The 23,070-nt window shown below is 36.0% G+C and overlaps 1 protein-coding gene, 1 long non-coding RNA gene and 1 other non-coding gene across 13 annotated transcripts in view; 2 read left to right on the forward strand and 1 right to left on the reverse strand.

Moving 5' to 3' along the window:
- The window catches only part of DIAPH2 (diaphanous related formin 2), a 1,055,757-nt gene that overhangs the window by 156,651 nt on the left and 876,036 nt on the right, over nt 1–23,070 (reverse strand). For all 5 annotated transcript variants that reach the window (XM_077888176.1, XM_077888175.1, XM_077888173.1 and 2 more), the window contains one exon: nt 21,824–21,919. In XM_077888176.1, coding sequence (XP_077744302.1) covers nt 21,824–21,919 — 96 coding nt within the window. The remainder of the gene's footprint in view (nt 1–21,823; nt 21,920–23,070) is intronic.
- Nucleotides 6,042–6,145, forward strand: LOC144309254 (U6 spliceosomal RNA). The gene has a single exon (XR_013375313.1). It is a non-coding gene; the product is annotated as a U6 spliceosomal RNA (small nuclear RNA).
- LOC144308034 (uncharacterized) overlaps nt 8,239–23,070 on the forward strand; it is a 115,933-nt gene continuing 101,101 nt past the window's right edge. For 5 of the 7 annotated variants that reach the window (XR_013374678.1, XR_013374679.1, XR_013374680.1 and 2 more), the window contains exons 1-3: nt 8,239–8,336; nt 8,457–8,575; nt 8,714–8,803. This is a non-coding gene — a long non-coding RNA (uncharacterized LOC144308034). Of the gene's footprint in view, nt 8,337–8,456; nt 8,576–8,713; nt 8,804–12,065; nt 12,360–20,646; nt 21,725–23,070 lie in introns of those variants that run through there. The other 2 variants (XR_013374681.1, XR_013374683.1) reach the window with 2 other exon arrangements.

The following is a 23,070-nucleotide window of genomic DNA, read 5'->3' on the forward strand; positions in this document are numbered from 1 at the left end:
ATACTTTGCTGCATACAAAAAGAGAATCTACAGAAAATACATCATTGTTGATTCACATAATTATCATTAACATCAAATACTGTGCTGTTCTGTATATCCAACAAGGTCCTCAGGGCACACTTGAGCTGTGTCTATTTTTCCTTTAAACAGAGCAGAACTACTCTATGTTTAAAGTTCCTTTTCATCTTAAAAATGTTTTAAATACTATTTTATTTATTCTGATGATATAATCATCACATGAAGGAGAATATGAGAAGTTGGAAGAAAGTAAAAATCACCCATAATACTGTGATATAGCTATAAGGACTTAATATTATGATGCATTTCATTCTGATTGCTTCAACAACTACATACATATCTTTTACTTAGGTGAGATCAATTGTAGTTAGTTTTGAGTCCTATACTTTTGCTTTGTAAGATGTTATCTGCTTTGATGATTAGTTCCTCTCCTCCAATAGAATCAGCATATTAGCTCTCAGTTTCTATTGCTGTGAGTGGGTCTTAGCATACCTACCTCCTCGATATTATTGTGTTGTTTCCTATTTACTGGGGGTGAAAAAAAGCAAGAAAACCAGGATGCCACAGAGTAGGAGGATCCTAGGCTTGTCTTGTCCCATGAACACAGCTAGATAACTATCAAATAATTTCTGGGATATCAAATATCCTAGAAATCAACCTGAAGACTGACAGAATTCCACAACTAAAAGGAAAGAAAAGGCCACATTGAAGAAGGTTTGCAGACATAACTGGCTTTTCTAACAAAAAGAAGGCAGAGACTTACACAAAATGCCAAGATGGAGGAATTTATCCCAGATGAAAGAAGAACATAAACTCACAGCCAGAGATCTATGTGAAACAGATGTAAGTAACATACCTGATGGAGAATTTAAAGTAATAGTCATAAGGATACTCACTGGGCTTGAGAAAAGAAGAGAAGACATCATTGAGACCCTTATCACAGAGATAAAACAAAAAAGAATCAATCAGAAATGAGAAATACAATAAACTAGATAGAAAACAGATTTGATGTAAGACATAGCAGGCTGGAAGAAGCACAAGAATGAATTATTGATCTAGAAGACAGAATAATGGAAATTAACAAGACTGAACAAAAGAGAAAGGAATTAGGCAACATGAGGACAGACTTAAGGAATTCCGTGACTCCACCAAGTGTAAAAAAACCAAAACAAAACAAAAAACTATTCATATTATAGGAATTGCAGAAGAAGAGAGAGAAAGGGGTAGAAAACTTATTTGAAGAACTAATAGTTGAAAACTTGCCTAATCTGGGGAAGGAAACAAACATCTGGATCCTGGAGAACTCACATCAAAACCAACAAAAGCAGGTCAACACCAATATATATTATAATTAAATTTAGAAATACACAGATAAAAAAATCCTAAAAGCAGAAAGAAAAAAGAAGTCCCTAACTTAAAAGAGAAGACCCATAAAGCTAGCTGCAGATACCTCTACAGAAATTTGGCAAGCGAGAGAGAGCAGCATGATTTATTCAAAGTGCTGAGTGGGAAAAATACGCAGTCAAGAACAGTCTATCCAGAAAGGCTATCATTCAGAATGGAAGAAGAGATAAAGAATCTCCCAGACAAACAAAAACTAAGGAGTGCATGACCACTAAACAAGCCCACCAAGATAGATTAAAGGGGACTTCTTGGGTGGAAAGGAGAGACCAAAAGTGACAAACATAAGAAAAGATCAGAGAAAATTTCCAGAAACAATGACAAAACAAGTAATAAAATGGTAATAAATACATATTTATCAATAATTACTCTGAATGTAAATGACTAAACTTTTTTTTAAAAGATTTTATTTATTTATTTATAAGAGAAACAGAGAGATAAAGAGAGGCAGAGACACAGGCAGAGGGAGAAGCAGGCTCCATGCAGGGAGCCTGATGTGGGACTCGATCCCAGGACTCCAGGATCATGCCCTGGGCTGAAGGCAGGCACTAAACTGCTGAGCCACCCAGGGATCCCCATGACTAAACTTTCTAATCCAAAAGACATAGGCTGTCAGAATGGGAAAAAAAAAAAAAAAAAAAAAGACCCATTTCTGTGCTGCCTAGTAGGTAGACTCTTTTTTAACCTAAAGACACCTGTAGATTGAAAATGAGGGGATGGAGAAATACTTATCACAAAAACAAATGTCAAAAGAAGGCTGAAATAGCAATACTTACATCAGACAAACTAGACTTGAAAACAAAGACTATAACAAGAACTGAAGAAAGGCACTATATCATAATAAAGGAGACAATCCAACAAGAAGATCTAACAACTGTACCCATGCACCCAATCTGGGAGCACTCGAGTACATAAAACAATAACAAACATAAAGGAACTCATTGATAATAATACAATAATAGTAGGGGACTTTAACACTCCATTTACATCAATGGATAGGTCATCTAAATAGAAAATATACAAGGTGGGGCACCTGGGTGGTGCAGTGGGTTAAGCATCCAACTCTTGGTTTTGGCTCAGCTTGTGGTGTCAGGGTTGTGAGATCAAGGCCTGCATCAGGCTCTGTGACAAGTGGATTAAGATTCTCTCTTTCTCCCCCCCTCCCCCACTTGCTTTCTCTTTCTCTCAAATGGATAAATACATCTTTAAAAAAGGGAAAGAAACAAGGAAACAATAGCTTTGAATGACACACTTGACCAGATAGAATTAACAGATATTTTCAGAACATTCCATCCTAAAACAGCAAAATTCACATTTTTCAAGTGCACATGGGACATTATCCAGAATAGATCACAAAACAGCCCTCAACAAATACAAAAAGATTGAAATTATACCATGCACCTTTTCTGAACACAGTGCTATAAAACCAGAAGTCAACCACAAGAAAAAATTCAGAAAGATCTCAAATATATGGAAGTTAAACAATATGCTACTAAACAATAAATAGATCAGGAAACCACAGAAAAATAAACAACATATGGAAAGAAATGAAATTGAAAACACAATGGTCCCAGATTTTTTGGAAGCAACAAAAGTGGTCCCAAGAGGGAAGTATATGTGGAGGCCGAGAAAATTAAGGCCATTCCACTTTAAGTTCAGCCTTAGCACAAGTACAGCCATCCCAGGCCCCTGTGAATAAGAGCTGAACTTTACCTTACTTCAGTTACAGGAAGAAAACAGCTTACAGCTTAACGTCCTAGAAAGCCCCTATTAGAATGAGAACAGAGCCCAAGCCAAGGGCAGGAAGCCCCTATTAGAATAAGAACAGAGCTCTACGCCCTTTAATGCCCCATATCAAAATGTAAACAGAACTTGAGAAATTTCTCCACCCCTTCTGAAGATCCCCTAGACCAGCCTATAAAAACTAAGCTGAAACCCACCTCAGGGTCCAAGTCCCTGCTCCGCTATACTTGGACCCAAGCTCGAGCATGTAAATAAACCCTCGTGTGTTTGCATCGGTGTCAACTTCTTGGTGGTTTCTCGGATTCGCAATCTTGGGCACAACAGTATACAAGCAATACAGGCCTACCTCAAAAAGCAAGAAAACTCTCAATAAACAACCTAACCTTACACCTAAAGGGGCTAGAAAAAGAAAAACAAATGAAGCCTAAAGACAGCAGGAGGAAGGAAATAATGAAGATCAGAGCAGAAATAAATGATATAGAAATTTTAAAAAAACAATAGAACAGATCAATGAAAGCAGGAGCTATTTCATACAACACAGCTCATTTCACCAAGTCTAATTTTCAAAGAGGTTTTTATAATTAAAGTTCATCCTCCAAACCTCTACATAGTTTCAAAGAAACCAACCAAGTTTACAGTTCTAGAGCCATTTTTTAAGGGTGCTATAGGTTAAAAATTGTATATATACTAATTCACAGTACATACAAATGCCCCTTATATTTGAACCACTGTAACAACTGAGCTATATAACAATGATTTTATAATATCTTAGATTTTTACCTCTTGATTGCCATGTGCAACTTCTATTAACATTAAAGACAGATTCATTTGTGCTCACCAATGGATGGACGTATATAGAGGCAATGCTGAATTTGAAGAACAGCACAAAAGTCTTTTTAAAAAAGCCTAATGTTCATTATCCTTCATCTAGATGCCTCAGCACTCAAGAAACTTGAACTGATATTTTCACAATACATAACAATCACTTGATCCATACACACACAAAAAGCAGCTGCTTTATAGGCTTAACCATGTTACATAATGCTGACAGAACATGATAAATACCATAGCCAATTGAAATTGCATAAGCAGTTTTAGCAAGTACAATGTAAGACATACAGCATCATTCAATGCCAAGTATTTTCACAAGCAATGGTGAGAGGTGCTAATAGAGGGCATAATGGGTCCCTCTAAAGAGGAGGGTGGGGGGACTCATTCAGATATAGGTCCTCCCATCCTTTGTTCCTTTGACTATAGCTCTCACTCCATGCTTGTCATTTGAGTAGGCATTTAGTCAAATGAAATTCTCTAGGATTATAGTAGGCATTGTTTTGTTAAAAGCCTGGTAACCAATAGAAAATACTACGTTCTCCTACCCCTCCCTAACAATCTTCCTTTTGAATGACCATCAGTTGTTTCACAAGATAAAACACATTTATATTGTATAAACTTGTTTACCTGCTAGTTAACCAGGAAATACTATTGAGTTTTATTACTTTAATTACAAAAATCATAAAATAAAATACATATGCAATAGAAAAAGATTATATAACAAATAGCTATTTTCAAATTGCCTTGGGACTGTTTATGGAGTGGTTTGGCCTAAAGCAATTACTAAAACCAGATTTGAATGCTATTATAAGTAGATATAAGCTTTCCTTACACAACCCGTATTTATATTATCAATAAAAGCTGTAACTTAAAGCTTGCAGCAATTACTTTGTGGAGAAAGCAGGGCAAATTTATTATCTGTGATCCTTTCTTTATCTCTCCCTATTATATCTGGGATAACTGTGTAGTACTTAGGTAATATGACTAAATCTTATTAGTGGAGGGCTTTTCTATTTTAAGCACAAATCTGGCATTTAAAAATCTCAAAGTCAAAAAATTAACATAGAAAATGTCAGGAAATTAAGCAAATTAAAAGATACTGTCAATAGCATGAAGAACTGTCAAAGGACTAATAACCCCAGTAAAATAGTATCAGGAATGGGTAATAAATTTTTGAAAAGTAGATACCAAGGCAAGAGAGACATTTAATGTCAAAGCATAAAAGATATTTAAAGCAAAATAGCTATTATATTAAGCCATCAGTCCTTTGATTATTATTTTATCATTTGTATAGTTGACATAGCTGAATAAAAATAGCAGTAAAAATCTGAGGTTCTTAAATTACCAGCTTACACCAGTGCTAACCATGAAGCATAACCAATGCTAGCATAAGTAAGATTAATTTCCAGCTTAATGGAAATATTAATGTATTTGTATGTTTCAAAATTAGCTTCTTTAGAAAAATGTAAATGAGAAAAAATTTTAATGATATATAATCCTTTCAAAGCAGGCTTATTTCTTTTTATTTTAAAACTTTATTTTTCCTTCCATGAATGTTAAAGTGGCAGGTAGTCAGTAATAGAAATTATTCACGTGAATTCTATTTTAATTAGCCAAAAAAGAGTCATAAACATGAGAAAAAAGAACTTTTAATTTTGTTGGTTTAGAAAGAGAAAGATTTATACATAACAAAATATTAGTTCACTTGTTCTTCTGACACAGAATCTTGACACAGAATCTTGACATTATTAAAGGAGTTAGAAGAGTAGAACACTTTGGAGTACATATTGAATTTCTCACTTTAATAAGGAAGATGTAGTTCTGTGTAATCTAAAATTAATTTAAAGCTAGTGAAAAGAAGTAATATTCTAGTATCTGTTTTGTTCTTTCCTATTTAAATTTAACAAGTAGTAGCAGCTTTCAGGAGGACAGCATACACAAAAGATTAAAATTAGATGTCAAAGTTAAATAAGTCAAGTTTGCCTTCTATTATTTGAATGGGGTTTAACTAGTTCAATAACCTGGTTTTTTTTGGGGGGGGGATTATCGTGCTTGCTTTGGCAGCACATATACTAACATTGGAATGATATAGAGATTAGCAGGGCCCCTGCACAAGGATGACACACAAATTCATAAAAATTATTTTCTTCTCAAAACTCTGTAGAATAAACTTTAAAAGCCATGAACATTTCATAAATCGTGTGATATTCAGGTTGAAAACAAATAAGATGACAAGTAGATGCGAAAGGAAAAGAAAGAATCACATAAAGGAAATGTTTTGGAGGGAGTGGGGTAAACAAGGCTACTCTTAGCAAAATCCTTTCACTCCCTGCCCCAAAATACAAGTCAAATGCCTTCCATGTGAAGCAATGCGGTCCTATGACCAAAGTATCATGAAAAATGTACCAGTGGCTTGTTTTCATTTTAGCTGCATTTTTGACAATTTATGGCCTGTAGAGACATTCCCTGTATCACATACTCAAGTAACAAATGTACTGTGTGTCATCTCTAAAGTCACGTTACTGGGATTGTATTCAAATAGCCTTTGCTTTGGGTGGTTTTCCTAATAGGAAAGATTGATTTATAATTATTCATTTATACTCTCCTGCCCACCCCCAATTATTCCTACAAGCTGCACAGTCAACTGATTTGAAATAAGTGAACAAAGAAACAATGTGCTTTAGAAAACATGACTGAAGCATTCACATCATTTAGAAGAGAAAAATCCCAGGAATAAAAGAGCTTGGGTCTACCTTAAAGCAGGAACTTCCCTGCAGAGAGAAATGGGAAGAAGCACATAATGCTACTGCAGCTGCAATATTTCTGAAGTAGGACACTCAGAAAAGGGCACAAGCTATTCATGTTTTTAGAAACATTATGTTTAATTCCTCTGCAAAAGATTTAGCAGCTTAGTGGAAAGAAGCAGCACATGGAGGAAAAAAAACATGAAAGAAGAGTTAGCTTTGCAAGGAAATTTGCTTAAATTAATATTAGAAAGAAAATATTTCAGAAATGGTTCCCTCTAATAATCACATACTCTAAGTCTAAAATAAAAGGTCATAGCTAATTGGTACAAAAGTAGGTTTGGACACACAGGAAATCAAATTCTGTGATGAATTCTACCCAACCACTATCCTTTTTATCTTCAACTAGGACATGTTCCACATGTTATAGAACCCAGAACAAAAGCCAAAAGAAGCCATACTTCAAAATTGAGCTTCTTTTCCAATTTTTTAAGAAAACTTTGCAATATTTAATGTTCATAGCCAAATCAACTAGGAGAACAAAACATATTTGATGGTCAAGAATGGAAATTAAGTAGTAGTTTAAAAAGTCATGCTTAATGCATAATAAAAATGCTTTTTTCACATGAGTTGATTAAAAATTATGATTGATAGGGGTGCCTGGGTGGCTCAGTTGGTTAAGTGTCTACCTTTGGGTCAGGTCATGATCTCAGGATCCTGGAATCAAGCATTCCCCACCCCCATCATGTCAGGCTTCCTGCTCTATGTGGAGTCTGCTTCTCCCTCTGCTCCTCCCTCCCACTCATGCTCTCTCTCTCAAATAAATAAAATCTTTAAAAAAAATCAAGATTGATAAAAGATGATACTCTCCAAGGGCCATGCTTTGGTTTGGAAAAATAGATAAGTGTACACACTGCAGCGTCTCACTTTTACTGGAGTTGGCCTCCAAGTTAAAAAAAAAAAAGTGAATTAACAGAGTTGCATGTTTTTAAGACATTAGAGAAAAATTAACATCTCAGTTAGTTTATAACACAAGTGTTTTTAAAAAATATTTTGTTCTACATGTCTTAATAATAAAAGATTTCTCCTTAAAGTAGAAATTCATTATGACCTATTACAGTAAAATCTAATATACTATTTGAATGAATTTGGAGAGACAATTTTTTTTTTAAAGTACTAACCCTACTAAACTACCCTACTTATTGAAAATCCCAGACTTTTTCCTTTTCATTGAACATGTTTATACCTGTCAAGCTGTAATCAACTCCCCATTGTGGTCTGAGGAACTTTTATGAAAAGGTATTTTCCCCATCAATTTTTTTTCACAGTGTACATGTTCTGAGGGCAAAAATCAAATCATGTAGTCATTTCACAAATGTCTATATTAATTGATGAAATAATTTAAGTGTACAAAAAGTTCATTGCTTAATACTTTTTTTTACTCACTACCAGAAGTACTTATAAATTCCAGCAATTATGACATCATAATCCTCAAAAGTCTGGGAACCAAGAGTCCATCCAGGAACTTTTTCTCTGTCCCTTTGAAATATCCTTCATTGATCTCTCCCTGATACCATGACCTGAACAATTTTACATAAAGTAAGAATTTATTAATTATTGTCAGTCTTGTTTTCCTAAAAGAGACAGAATGCTGAGACTAAAGTTACAGACTTCAAACAATGCTGACACAATTATATTTCCTCATTTTTTTCCATGAAGTTTTGCTTCCCCACAACTAATATGTGGAATATAAGATTGGGACAATGATGGTGGGAAACAATGTTTTAAGAGAGATAAAAAGATAAAACACAATTCTGACACAGCAGAAGGGATGTGAGGTAAGTGGCGTACAAAGGGCCTGGGACCACAAAGCATGGTAAGTAGGAAAAAAGTTAAGAAACTGGAAGCATGAGGATAATCTATAATGCATAGGATTTGTGTGGACAGCATTCAACTTGACCATAATTCTTTTTCAGTGCTTTGCATCTTCCTCTGCCAGGAAGTTCAAAATGAATCATGCAAAGTGATCAGTATTATTTGTGGTGACTGAAAAAAATATTCAAATGGTAAGATGTGATGTTTTTCTTCCCACTTGACTTTTCTAATCTAATTCTACCTGAATTCAACATTGAAAATATCCTCTAATAATTTCCCAGAAACTCAGTATGTTGTAACTTTATTTCTAAATTTAATTTCTGTATTGAACCATTATCCCAGTCACTATGGATGGTCATCCTCTTGGGGCCTTCATATTGTGGGTTTTTAGGACTATTAACTAAACTAGTTTTAATGTTCTCTATAAGAACATGAGAGTTCATTTAATTTTGGATCATAAAATGAAAACTCTGTATTAGAAAAATTCTTTAAAAAGAACCTTTTCTTTTCAATTTAGGCATATTTGATGACAATTATCTGTTGATGACAATAAAATCCACAATTTGTACAAAACATAATCATCTTTTATTACCTTTGCTGCTTAAAATAGCATTGATATAGACAACTGAAATGATGTCGCAAATATGGCTAAAATAAACACTAGATTGTTCACAAAGTCTTACTGCTTATCCTTCTCGATACAAACTTCCCTTCATAGGTTAGCTCCAAATATTTAAAAATAATCAGTTCATTAGGAAACAAGATAGATATGTATACTTTTGATTTATAGTGATATATCTACTAAAATATAATAGCTACTATAACTTTCAATAAAGATGAAGTCCATACACAATAGTATAAACTTTCCAAACAATACGGAAATCATATCCTTGTTTTTGTGTTCTTCCATTTCTCTGCATCTGGACATACATTGACTTTCTAAAATCACTGCAGATTTGTGAATAATGTATGAAATTAAAAAAAAAAAAAACCTGTTCTTTGCCCACAGAGTATTGTATTGCTTGCTATATACTACATCTATGCAAGACGAACAATAGAGCAGACCAATAACCCTAAGAAATCTCAGCTAAAACCTTTCCAAGTGGAAAGGGAAAATATCACCCAAGATTCTGGAAGTCCCTCAAATAGTTCAAATCCTTTGAATACTCATACATACTAGATAAAAACCTTAAACTTCAGAAGATCTGTTCTCCTAAGTAAATCTGTGAGAAGGCTGGAAAAGCAATTAATTAGTTACACTTATTCTAAAGAGATTCACTAACTCCTGGCTACTTCCCCTGTCTTATAGAGCATATTTACAAAGATGAGAAGATTTGTGAAACTTAAACAAAAGGCTCTGTTTTGTTTTTTTGTTTGTTTGTTTGTTTTTGTATTTTCTCTAGTAGTATTTAGGAATTTTGCCCTTCAAGCATTAGGAGTAGAACAAATTGCAATTTGGGTTGAAAATGACAAAAAGGTGGCAGTCAAATGCAAGCACAATGGATGTAAGAATAAGAGTAATGACATATAGTTATATTTTGTTTTTTACATTAAACTCAGATTTTTTCTTTACTTGTCAAGCCTAAACATTACTAGTAGAAAGGTTATGTGAAGGTAACATGCTTAGGACATTTCAGTTTTCCCATAAAATAGACTGAGTGTTAATGGAATTCCATTTACAGTGATGTAGAATAAAATTTTTATTTCTTTCATCTCCTAAATTTTTTTAAAGATTTTTCAAAATTTATTTATTCATGAGAGACACACAGCGAGAGGCAGAGACACAGGCAGAGGGAGAAGCAGGCTCCATGCAGGGAGCCAGATGTAGGACTCAATCCCAGGACCGGGACACACCCTGAGCCAAAGGCAGATACTCAACTGCTGAGCCACTCAGGCATCCCTCATCTCCTAAATTTCAAACTTGATAGCTTTAGGTACAATATATTGAAAAGGATTTAATGTAGATTCAATTTTTTGATAATTGTGAAGTTTTTAACAACCAGTTATCAAGCGCATGTAATATACTGAGTTATGTGCTAGGTGCTAAAAATAAATCATAATCTTTTAATAGTGAAATTCAGTTGTAAGCTTTTTAGTATTTTAACACTTTGTATCATCTATATCTTTAAAAGGGTTGACATTGAGCATAACCTTACAAGGTTTTCTGGAATAGGGGAAAACACTATATTAGGTTCAAGGTCTTATACCTTGTGTTTTGGCATATGCAAAAAATACTTATGAATAATAGAAAAACTTGAATCTCAAGAGTACTATGGATCTTAAGATACCCACTGCCCTTTTCCTTTCTTCTTTTACCTTCTACTCTTCTCATTTTAATGGACACAAGGAAATGAACTACCAGGAGTAAGGTTCAAATTGTAATACACAAGAAAGGTGTGTCCAAAGGTTTCATGAAAATTAAAAGATAGGTATAGGGAGTACGTTCATTTCCAGGTGAGTCTAGCTGCCTTTGGCCACTGAGGCAGCAGATGGGATTTGGCTGAACATTTTACAAATTCTTATCCCTGTTTAGGAAAATACACAATAATATACTCCTGAGTCCATATGAGAGAAATAAGCCCATAATCACAGCCACCAATTAAAACAACTATTCCCTTTTCATTTTGAAAGCAATTAGTTTTTCAGAAATTTTAAGGTTCTTATTACAGTCTGATGAATACCTTGTCAGTTAATGTAGTTCATATTAGAGTGGTCTCATGCACCTGACATATAGGGTCTCAACCATTTTTGCCTGAATTGAGGGTTTGTAAATAAGCAGGTGGTTATGTGAGCTTAACTACCAACATTAGCATGTCCATAAGTTTTTGACATGGAATTGAAACTACCAAGAAAAATTTACTGCTGCATAATAATTGCTTGTCCTAACTTATCCCACATTGCAATATCTAAAGGAAGCCTGCTAAATTCATATTCTCATTTAAAAATCAACTGAAATTGACCTTATCTCCTACTGGCCGGCAGAGATCACCAATAAAGAAATGTGCAGCAGAGCTGATTATATGGTGTAGGAGAAAAGACAAGCAAAAGTGATTGAAATTTCTATAGAGAACATCATCAATGCTTGCTTAGAACAATTTTGCATATAAATAGAGCATAAATGGTCTGTGCTCAATTTGTTCTCTAGTTGTCAAAGAATAATCAAAGATAGACCACAGTGTAATCTTCTGTTTCCAGCTTTCCTAATGCAAACCTAGATCTTATTAATCAATACATGTGTATGTCCATGCCCAAAGCAAAATTTAATTTCCATAAATAAAAAGAAAACAAAGTCCAATTTATGTAGCTAATATAGGTATATACTTCATCATAAAATTCACATTTGGTGATGAAAAAAGAAGATACTAAATTAAATAATCTTAAAAATTAATAGTATTTTAGAACTCAATGCAACCTGGCTTCTTTTTTTTTTTAATTTTTATTTATTTATGATAGTCACAGAGAGAGAGGGAGAGAGGCAGAGACACAGGCAGAGGGAGAAGCAGGCTCCATGCACCGGGAGCCCAACGTGGGATTCGATCCTGGGTCTCCAGGATCACACCCTGGGCCAAAGGCAGGCGCCAAACCGCTGCACCACCCAGGGATCCCTGCAACCTGGCTTCTATGCCTTTCTTACCCCAACCCCCTAAACACATTCCTAAAACTATTTTTGCTAAAGTCATCAATGAATTCTTAATAGTTAAACCCAATGGATCCTTTCCAATCCTTATTTTATTGGCTCTCTTGGCTACATCTGATGCTATTTGGCACTTTCTCTTTGAAAAGTTAATACCGAAGGCAGACATTCAACTGCTGAGCCACCCAGAGACACCTAACTCTGGGAAATGAACAAGGGGTAGTGGAAGGGGTGGTGGCCAGGGGGTTGAGGTGACTGGGTAATGGGCACTGAGGGGGGCACTTGGCGGGATGAACATTGGGTGTTATGCTATATGTTGGCAAATTGAACTCCGATAAAAAAAATTTTAAAAAAGGAAAAAAAAGAAAAGTTAATACCACGATAGCTATTTTTCTCCTCACTCCTTCATAATCAACTTCTTCATGTTCTTTTCCATGTGCTCCAGCTTCCAAGCTAGTCCCATAAATTGGTGGTTTTCAAATTTTGTGGCACATTAAAATCACCTGAATAACTTAAAACATACTATTGCCCAGGCTCTGACTCCATGGATTTGGATTTAATTGGTTGAGAGAGGAACCAGATGTGGCTATTTCTTAGAAATCTCCCAAAGCGATTCTAGTGTGTAGTCAGGGCTGAGAACCAGTACCACAAATGTTTGTTTTCTCCAGGGTTCTCTCTTTTGTTCCCTGCTCTATTTGTTTTCCCCAGATTATCTTTCCCATTCTTGTATTTTTAGCTGTGACCTGAACATTGATCAATTCTCTAAGATTCCTAGTGTTTACCTTGTAGCCATTGCCAAAAGGTAACCAAACTAACACACCTGAGAACACTAAGTGGCTTGCCTAAGGATTATTTGATTTGCTACTTCCTCACCACCTCTTTTCCTCATCTCAGGAAAATCACACATATAGACGCCTGGGTGGCTCAGCAGCTTAGCACCTGCCTTTAACCCAGGGCATGATCCTGGAGTCCAGGGATTGAGTCCCACATCGGGATCCCAGCATGGAGCCTGCTTCTCCCTCTGCCTATGTCACTTTGTGTGTCTCTCATAATAAATAAATCTTTTAAAGAAAAAGAAAATCACACATATACTATGACCTACCCACTCTTGACTTTCACCACTTGCAAACCAGTTAATTCTGAAGGTGACAAAGATTTTCTCTTTTTTTTTTAAGATTTTTTTTCTACTTCTTTATTCATGAGAGACACAAAGGGAGAGGCAGAGACATAGCCAGAGGGAGAAGCAGGCTTCCTGGGACTCAATCCCCGGACCCTGGGATCACACCTTGAACTGAAGGCAGATACTCAAACACTGAGCCACCCAGGCATCCCAGTGACAAAGATTTTCTGAAGATAGTCTCATCCTTTTTGTCCCCTTCCCATGTCTCCCCCAGCTTCTACCCAGTTAACTCAAGAATAACTTTCTTCAAACCCCAATCTATTCTTTCTTTCTATGATGCCACAAATGTCTTTCATTTTAACTTATGAGAAGACTATTCTCTCTGCATTAGATGACTATGAATCACATATCACACAATAAATGAGAAAGTACTTTAACTTTGTAAAGCACTAGGCATGCTAAAGTATTTTAACTACATCACATAGTATATTATATGCTCAATAAATACAACTGAATTAGGAGGGGAGAAGGCCACATATTTGTAAGTGATACTAGACATATTAATTTATGAATGGCAATTCCATTCAAGATTCAAGTGTCTAGAGTTTTGTGTCAGAATCTCTAGAAGAAACACAACTTGTCTTTTCACTCTGCTTTTCTTTTCTTTCCTGCAAGCCTCAACTTTTAAGGTACACAAGATATTCTTCATTTTTTAATCCATTAGTACCTTGCTCTTGACCTCCACTGTTTTACTGAAACTGCTTGGGGAAAGGTCAACTGTCACCTGCTAGTTGAAACCCAGTAGTCTATTTTCAGCCATCATTTTACTTGACTTCCTGCAGAATACAACCCTCCTAACTTTCTCCATTCTGAAATTCTCCCTCCCCTGAGTTTTCCAGGTGTCATTTTTTGCTGATTCTCTTCTTCCCTTTCTAACCATTTCTTTCCCTCAGTATCCTTCTTATTAATTGTTCTATTTTCCTTTTAAATACTGTAATTCCCATATACTCTATTCTTCGCCTATTTACCTTTCACTGGACATATTCTTCCTGAGTAATCCCAGGTTTCTATAACTCTATAGATGCAGATGCCCTCAAATCTGTTCTTTCCAGCCTCAGCCCCTCTTGATTATGTGTCTGTGTGTGTATGTGTAGTTATGTAATCTTTTACTTAAAAACCTCTGCTGACTCTTTGTTGCAATAAACTTTCCATCATTGCCTCTGTACACTTTCCTATTTCTAATGTATGTATTTGCCATTTCCTTTATCTGAAATGTTTATCCCTCCTATTCTCCTACAAGTAAACTACTATTTATCCATCAAAATATAATTCAAATGCCACTTTTATTATGAAAATTTTCTTAAATTCTCTAGGCAGCTAGTTGCTCTTTCAGCATTTTCTACATACATATATCATAGCATTTATATTGTATATACATTTGCCTTCCCCGGGAGGCTGTGAATACTTGAAGCCAACGCCCATACTTTATCCATTTTTCTACTCCAGGGCTCTAGCATGGTTGCCTGGCCCCTAGTATTTGATTAATAAGTGTCATTTGGATGAATGCCACATTTTTGTTTATTTGCTTGCATTATGTCATATTTTTGCTAAATTTCAAATGCACATTAGAATATAATTACTCTACTACAGACAAAATGAGGTTTAGTTGGCTAGTCCAAGAATCTAACACTTACAAAATAGAAGACTGGGGATCCCCATGGGAAAGAATTCATTCTAAGGGAGAAAGAAGTAAGCAGCTTGGATGAATGACCACCTTGACCTAGTAATAATAACAAACAAACAAACAAACAAACAAACACAAAACTCCAACAGAACTTGGTCATCAAAAGATGAGGATGATACTGAGTGCAACATGGGATCTGTTATAGGGTTGTCTTTGGGACTTGCAATATGGGACCAAATCCTAGAGAGATTAAGAGGGCTGTAATTTAAAACTGAAAGCTGTTTTTCTCGGGATCCCTGGGTGGCGCAGCGGTTTGGCGCCTGCCTTTGGCCCAGGGCGCGATCCTGGAGACCCGGGATCGAATCCCACGTCAGGCTCCCGGTGCATGGAGCCTGCTTCTCCCTCTGCCTATGTCTCTGCTTCTCTCTCTCTCTGTGCGACTATCATAAATAAAATAAAAATTAAAAAAAAAAATAAAACTGAAAGCTGTTTTTCTAAAAATGTAAGACTTTGAGGCATAAGTATTGCTGCTTGGTATACTGGTGAAGTGCCACACTAAAGGAAGAAAGAGATGTTTCCTCCCACTTTGCCACTGACCACTGTTAAACTCTGGCATCATGAAAGCATGAGAGTGCCTATTGCTATAGCAAACAGCAGGCATGGAAATGCATGGTATTATGGGTGGAGGTAGAACAGTGATAGGTGACTGTGTTTGGGAAACGCCCACTGAGAACTTCTAGAAATATTTCGGAGATCCTTATAGGCATTTGAGGTCCTGAATGTGTATGTGGAGACAACAGCCAGGAAAACTTGGCTTTCGTTATTTACAGGAGGTAGAGAGAGGCCTAGGAAAATGTCGGTTTGCAGTTTTGTTGTAAAGGTATTTCCCTTAATACTTAGTGGGGTTTTTTACCCTCTGTTTTTTCCCCCCGGTTGTTTCTTGTCCTTATCTGTTTTCAAATGGTAAATTAGAGCTTCTCATTTATATTATTATCCTGCTGATCCATAAAACTATGATTGTGTGTCCCCTGAGTTTCTTTTGTTTGTTTGTTTTTTCTTCAAATTTATTTTTTCTTGGTTTCCCTGTGTAGTTCTAAAAGCAAATTACATTTATTCTGTTTCCTGGTTTCATTTCTTCATAATGCTTCTCTTGTATGTTTTTATTTTTTTAATGGTTGGAACTATATACCAAAATCTAGTAATAGCCAAAATACCTAAGTTAGATATCCATTGCTAAGAAGACTTTATATTTACTTGTAGTTGGCAAAGAATGAGGTTAAGTTGGTTGAGAAAGGAGAAACAAGTGCTAAGTATCCATAGCTATTCAGTAATGAAACATATATGGTACTGTGTATTTATATTTTAAGTGTGGTTTTCACTTCTGCAAAGTTTTTTTTACATGTGTTTCTTTTTCTTCCAAAGCTTACCTTTGATTTTATAATGACAAAGTCAGGAATAGTTATGGGTAATTCTTTCCAAAGTAGATTGTAAACATATGGAACATATTACCTTGAGTGCTAAGAAAAGCTGTAATAAACAGGGTCCAGAAAGATTCAGCAAAATTCATAGGTGATAGATCCATACTAGGTTATTAAGGAAAAGTGAGATGGTCTTTTCACTCACCAGACTCCTAGAAAGCATAGTCCACATTCTAGGGATGCATAGCTGAGAGATGAAGGGGTAGGGAAAGTTACTCGAACTCCTGTGCTGCACGAGCACGTTTCCTATCTCATTATAGCACAGATAAAATCACATTGCAATTTTATCAGATGGCTTACATTCATGTTTTCCCAAAAAGTATGTGAGCTCCTTTTTTTAAGATTTTATTTATTTATTCATGAGACACACACACACACACAGAGAGAGAGAGAGAGAGAGAGAGAGATAGGCAGAGACATAGGCAGAGGGAGAAGCAGGCTCCATGCAGGGAGCCCGATGTGGGACTCAATCCCAGGACTCCAGGATCATGCCCTGAGTTGAAGGCAGACGCTTAACCAGGTGTCCCAATATGTGAGCTCCTTAAGGCAGGTGCCCTGATTGGTGGCACATCCTCAGTACCTAAGCCAGTACATGATACTCAGGAAGCATTGAATAAAACTGTTCAATTGTTGAATGAATACTATCAATCCCTGCAGCCTCACAATCTACTCACTGCTTAGTTCCTGCTTTTTGGCTCCCAGTTCCATCCAAATATTGAAAAGATGCTCTTAAAATGTTGATAGAAAATTCACAAATGGCAAATCATCGATGTTTATCCATTTTGGTTCTACCATAACATATGTCATTGTTGAAAATGCCCATCTTTTCTGCCTTCTTAATACTTCCCTCTTCTTTTGCTTCTAGAATGTTTTGATTATCCTCCCTCCTGCCCAACTACTCCTTTTCTATCTTCTTTGCTAGTTTTAGCCCCTAAGTGAAGGCATTTTCAAAGTTTTGTTTTAAGATCTCTTTTATTTGGATAATCACTCTAATAATCCCTTCCATTTCCACACTATAACCAGAAATCTCACAAACTCAACCATCTTGTGATGAAACTGACACCTATACTTCCAAGAAACTTCTGGAAAGCTTGACTTTAATGCTCTGTTGCCACTTTCAGTTTTACTCTCCTAAAACTTACTTTATCTTTCATTACCACTCCTTTTCCTGATCTTAATAGTTTTTACTCATAACCCAACTGTCTTTCTAGCTACTCAAACTCAGAATCCTATGATTATCTTTGACTCCTGGCTTCCCCTCCTCCTCTTCTTCTAAATTATCTCCTTTCACTAAAATTTGATGGTAGAACCCTAATTCATCACTCATACTCCTGTAGATTAAATGTCTTAATAATATATAACTTTGATCATGTTCCTCCACTGCCTAAGAACTTTCAATATTTCCCCATTGCCTGATGAATTATATGCTAACACCTTAGTCTCTTATTCAAGCACTCTATGATGTGGCATCAATTTATTTTTTTAAATTTATTTAAATTCAATTTAGTTAACATATAATGTATTATTAGTTTCAGGGGTAGAATTTGGTGATTCATCAGTTGCATATAGCACTCACTGCTAATCAATCTACTTTTCCAGAATTATCTCCATACTTCTACACTTTATGCAGCCTACTTTCTTACTAGGTGGACTATTTGTCATGCTCCCAAAATGCTTTGCACTTTCTTACTTCTGTATTTTTCTAATGACATTTCATTTGGCCACTATCCCTACCTGCAATTCCAACTGCTGAAATCCATACTCACCCTTAAAAACCTTTTCTGCCATGTCTTTTTCTGATATATCCAATAAAACATATTTCCTTCCTCTAAGCTCACAATGTATATTATTAAAAGCTCTTGTATAGTATCTATTATTTTCTGCTTTATTCTGTGATCTTTCTGTACTATTTATCTTTCCCACAAGACATAAGGGTCTTATAACTAAGAAAATCATAATTATTTCTGCATTCTTCCCTCATGTGTAGCATAGTATCTTTCACAGAACAGATGTACAATAAATTAATGAATGTTATGGGGCTCATTTCCTAATCTCTGAGTTTGGTATTAGCAAAGTTTATAATCTGGGTTGATATTCAGCCAGTATGTATTAGTAACACCATAGGGACTACTTATTGCCTCTGTTCATTCTGAATGGTTGAAGACTATGCTATACTAGTTATCAGTATTTTTTTCAATAGCACTCCTTACATAATAGACTCCTTTGAAATGTCTTTTGGGACCCTTACTTCAAACAACACTCTCAGTATTTGGAATATAGGCAGTATTTGGGAGCTCTGAGTTTCCTAATTTGGTAGATCCTGAGGAGGGGACATAGACTCAGTGTGAAAGTTATATAATTTAGGCAACTAATCATACCATTTACTAACAGTTTGATTTTCTTTTTTTTTTTTTTTTTTTTTTTTTTATTTATGATAGTCACAGAGAGAGAGAGAGAGAGAGGCAGAGACACAGGCAGAGGGAGAAGCAGGCTCCATGCACCGGGAGCCCGATGTGGGATTCGATCCCGGGTCTCCAGGATCGCGCCCTGGGCCAAAGGCAGGCGCCAAACCGCTGCGCCACCCAGGGATCCCCAGTTTGATTTTCTAATGAAGAATATAAATCATCTCATTTTGTTTAAATATGGAAATAAAAACACTGCAATTAAAAGCACAATTGAAAAAAAAAAAGCACAATTGTAGAGCTCTGTATTTTACATACCATAATTTCCACCTGTAAGCAGTAAGAATGGAGATGGCAAGCAGAGCAGTACATCTTCGATGTTTGTGGCTGACTCTGATTTCAGATTTTTTGGCTATTTGCTCTTATTTTACTTTGCTTGATAAAACTAGCCTTCTTTCTTTATTCATTCATTTTAAAGATATTTATTAATTAATGAGAGACAGGGAGGCAGAGACATAGGCAGAGGGAGAGAGAAGCAGGCTCCTCACAAAGAGCCCAATGTGAGATTTGATCCCAGAACCCCAGGATCATGCCCTGAGCTAAAGACAGACGCTTAACTGCTGAGACACCCAGGCATCCCCAAAATAGCCTTCTTTATAATTTGATTTTTCTGCTTCTATTGCATCATGTTAAAGTAGAGGTTATTGGAAAGTAGTAAGGATGCTAGTGTTGATCAGGGAGAGTATAACAATATAAAGTCAATGGTGCATTGAAAAAGAACCAAAAAAGTACCTAAGAAAGTGAAACAAAAGGAGGCCAGCAGGAAAATATCTAGTTAGAAGAGTTAAAAAAACAAGGAGGAAATCTGGGAAAATTCCCAGTTCTGTTGCTTCCAGAAAGAGGTAAGCAAATAGGGCAGTTTTTGGCAGACTTGTCAACTCTATGCCTGCCTCCCCCTCTCCCTCACTTGAACTCTGATGCTCAAGATGCTTTACCAATAGTTGCTACCATCTGCTTCTAGTTTCTTTTTACCTCTGGACACTTGCATTGGCTGCTGTCACTTGGAATGACTGCCAGAACAACACGGGTTGATATTTTTGACCCTGTGGGTTCATGGATGCACTCCAGCTACAAACCAATGGAAGTTTCAATTGAGATTACTTGGAATCAATACTATAAAATTATGCAGTTTGTGAATCTATTCTTGGTGTTTCACAATTGATACTATATTCCCTTAAGTACCAAGCTCACAGAAACACCATGAGATGATCTCTCTCTTTCTCAGTACAATCTTTCTAGAGTCAGTATGAGATGTGAGCCTAATCAGACAGGGGCCTTAGCAAATGTATTCTAAAAATAAACAGCCTAGAAAGATGATGGCAGTTCTTTTATGGCACAGAATAATATGCTTTTACTTAACAGCTGCTTAACAGAGAACTGAATTGATAGAGAAATTATTTCAGTTTGCTTTTCACTGTTAATACTCTGATAGTTCAAGAAAGAACAGTGAAGGTTTCTATTCTCTTAGGAGTTGGAAGGGGTCTCTGATAGCATGGTAAAACATTCTTATTTTACGGATAAAGACTGAGGGTAGATGAAATGGCTGCTGCATAGTTACAGATTAGTAATGCTCCTAATATTCTGCTACACAGCACTGCAATATGAATACACAAATAGTTTGCTTTTCTTTCCTCCAGTCTTGTACTCTTTTTGTAGGTCATCTCTAATGTCTTCATATCCATCAAAATTTACTCAAATGTAAAAAAGATGAAGATAACTTATATTGTCCTCTGCCATGAATTTCGTCATTGCCAAAAACCTTCCTGGACAACTGTACTGGGCTCCATTTCTTTCACTGGTTTGTTGGAGTACAATGGTTTAAAGAGCTAACCACTTTCTATTTGGCTGATTATATATTAGTTTCCAGTCCAAATACAAAATATGTGTTGAATTATAGACAAATATCCTTAATCCGAGTGGAATTTACATATTTACTACTAACTTTCCTTTTTTCATTTACTTCTCCATATTGCTCCATAGCCATGAAGAGGACTTTTAAAATCAATACCTAATTTCTTCCTCTTCACGTAAGATATAAACTAAAAATATCGAAATTTCCTTATAGGAGGTGGATAGCTCAGCTACCCGGATTATTCTGAGAGGAACCATTATTTACCACAGCCACAGGGTACAAACAGAGAACTATTTTTTTTTTTTTTAATTTACTCAGGAGAGACAGAGAGAGAGAGAGAGAGAGGGAGAGACAGAGAGAGAGAGGCAGAGACCCAGACAGAGGGAGAAACAGGCTCCATGCAGGGAGCTGGAGGTGGGACTGGATGCCGGGTCTCCAGGATCGGATCATGCCCTGGACTGAAGGTGGCGCTAAACCGCTGAGCCACCGGGGCTGCCCAAACAGACAACTTTCTAATATGACTGTGCCTCTCCTCTCTCTATTAACATGGAGAATGGAGAATGGATTGTACTACAAAGCCAAAATGACCTCTCGAAAGAAGCATTATTTCAGTCTCCTTACCTGTAAATAGCTAATGTGACATCCCTAGGGCCAATTACTTTTAACGCATTATTAATATTTATGGCTTTAAACCATGTTCCACCCAAACTACATGTGCATAAAACAATTAAAATATTTAATATTAAACACAGCAGGAGTCCTTATTTCTGAACTTTTTTGGCAACGCCTACAGTTATTTGAGGATACCTTTACCAAATTGAAAATTGCGATCACATAGACATAGATGCCTGTTGAGACTTAACACATGAATTAAAATCGACTATTAAAAAAATTCATGGAGAATCGAATGTTTTTTGGGGGTGTTATTTGTCTATGAACATTCACATTTTATAATACCATGTAAGATGGAACGAGTTTTACCTGAATTCCTTGGAATCCGCTTTCTGCGGTCTCGGAACGCTGCACCTGATTGTAGGGCTTCTAGAAGATTATCCATCACACCAGTCTCATCACCCTCTGGAGGGAGCGAGAAATCAGAATTAATCTTGGAGCAATTAAAGTTAAACTACAGAAAAATAAAGATAAAAACTTCTGTCAGATTTACATAATATCCCTAAATTAAAGACATATATCTGTTTAAACATAATGAACCCTGTCAGTTTCTGGTACCACAGGCTACTTTGCTTATTATGCAGCATTAAGCAAAATTCATGCCAATCCCACTGTTCTTTCTATTTAAGGGCCTTGTCTTTTGTATTACTGATGACATGCTCAGTATACAAATAAACAGTAGCTGATGAACTACTTAACTTTCCAGTTAAGATTCTTATAAGATATTCCTAAACAAGAAACCAATGACCTAGCTTAATGCAATCAATGTGCAGGGCATGATTTGAGGAAGTATAGTTACACAAGGTTAAATACTGATTGTATTAATATCTTCAGCATTCAACCATCATCTGCGATGATCTGAAAAGACACTATTTGCAAAAACGCATTTGCATTCAATTCCTACCTAATCCATATCCTTTACCCATTTCAAAATGCTGACATTATAGAAGGAGCAGGTGACAACATCATTTGAAAGGCCACATTTTACATTTGAGAGACATTAGCCAGAGTCTCATCATCCCTTTTGGAATGCTGTTGTGTTTCTAATTTTTCCTATGGGAAGGAACTATTAAGATTCCATGAGCAGAGTATTCAAAAGATGTACATAGAAATTCCTAATGCAAATGCATTTAAAACATTTTAAACTACTCTTATTTTTTACAATTCTGGCCATCAAAAACACTTTCAAGATTTGTTAGAACATTTGTTTCAAGGTATTTACTGCCAGAAACCCTACTACACTGTGGGTAATCCACAGCAAACTGAGAATGAGAACCATCTTCTCATCTGGCCTAGCTGATGATAAAAAAGGACCCTAACTAAGTAGTTAATTTGAGTCGTAGCTAAATGTGTGGGTCTTGGGTAGAAGACATTTGCAGGCAGAGGGGTTAAGAGAAGAAGAAGGCAGGAGGGAAGGAGAAGAAACTTTCTGATGCTGTTCTAAAGTTACATTTAAATCCTACTTTGCTTAAATAACTAGGGGGTATCAAATCACACACAAGAAAAATATTCTCCTACAGGGCAAGAACAAGCTAAAACCTCTTTTGATTTTGCCC

The sequence above is a fragment of the Canis aureus genome, chromosome X (genome assembly GCF_053574225.1).
Source record: "Canis aureus isolate CA01 chromosome X, VMU_Caureus_v.1.0, whole genome shotgun sequence".
Lineage (NCBI taxonomy): Eukaryota > Metazoa > Chordata > Mammalia > Carnivora > Canidae > Canis > Canis aureus.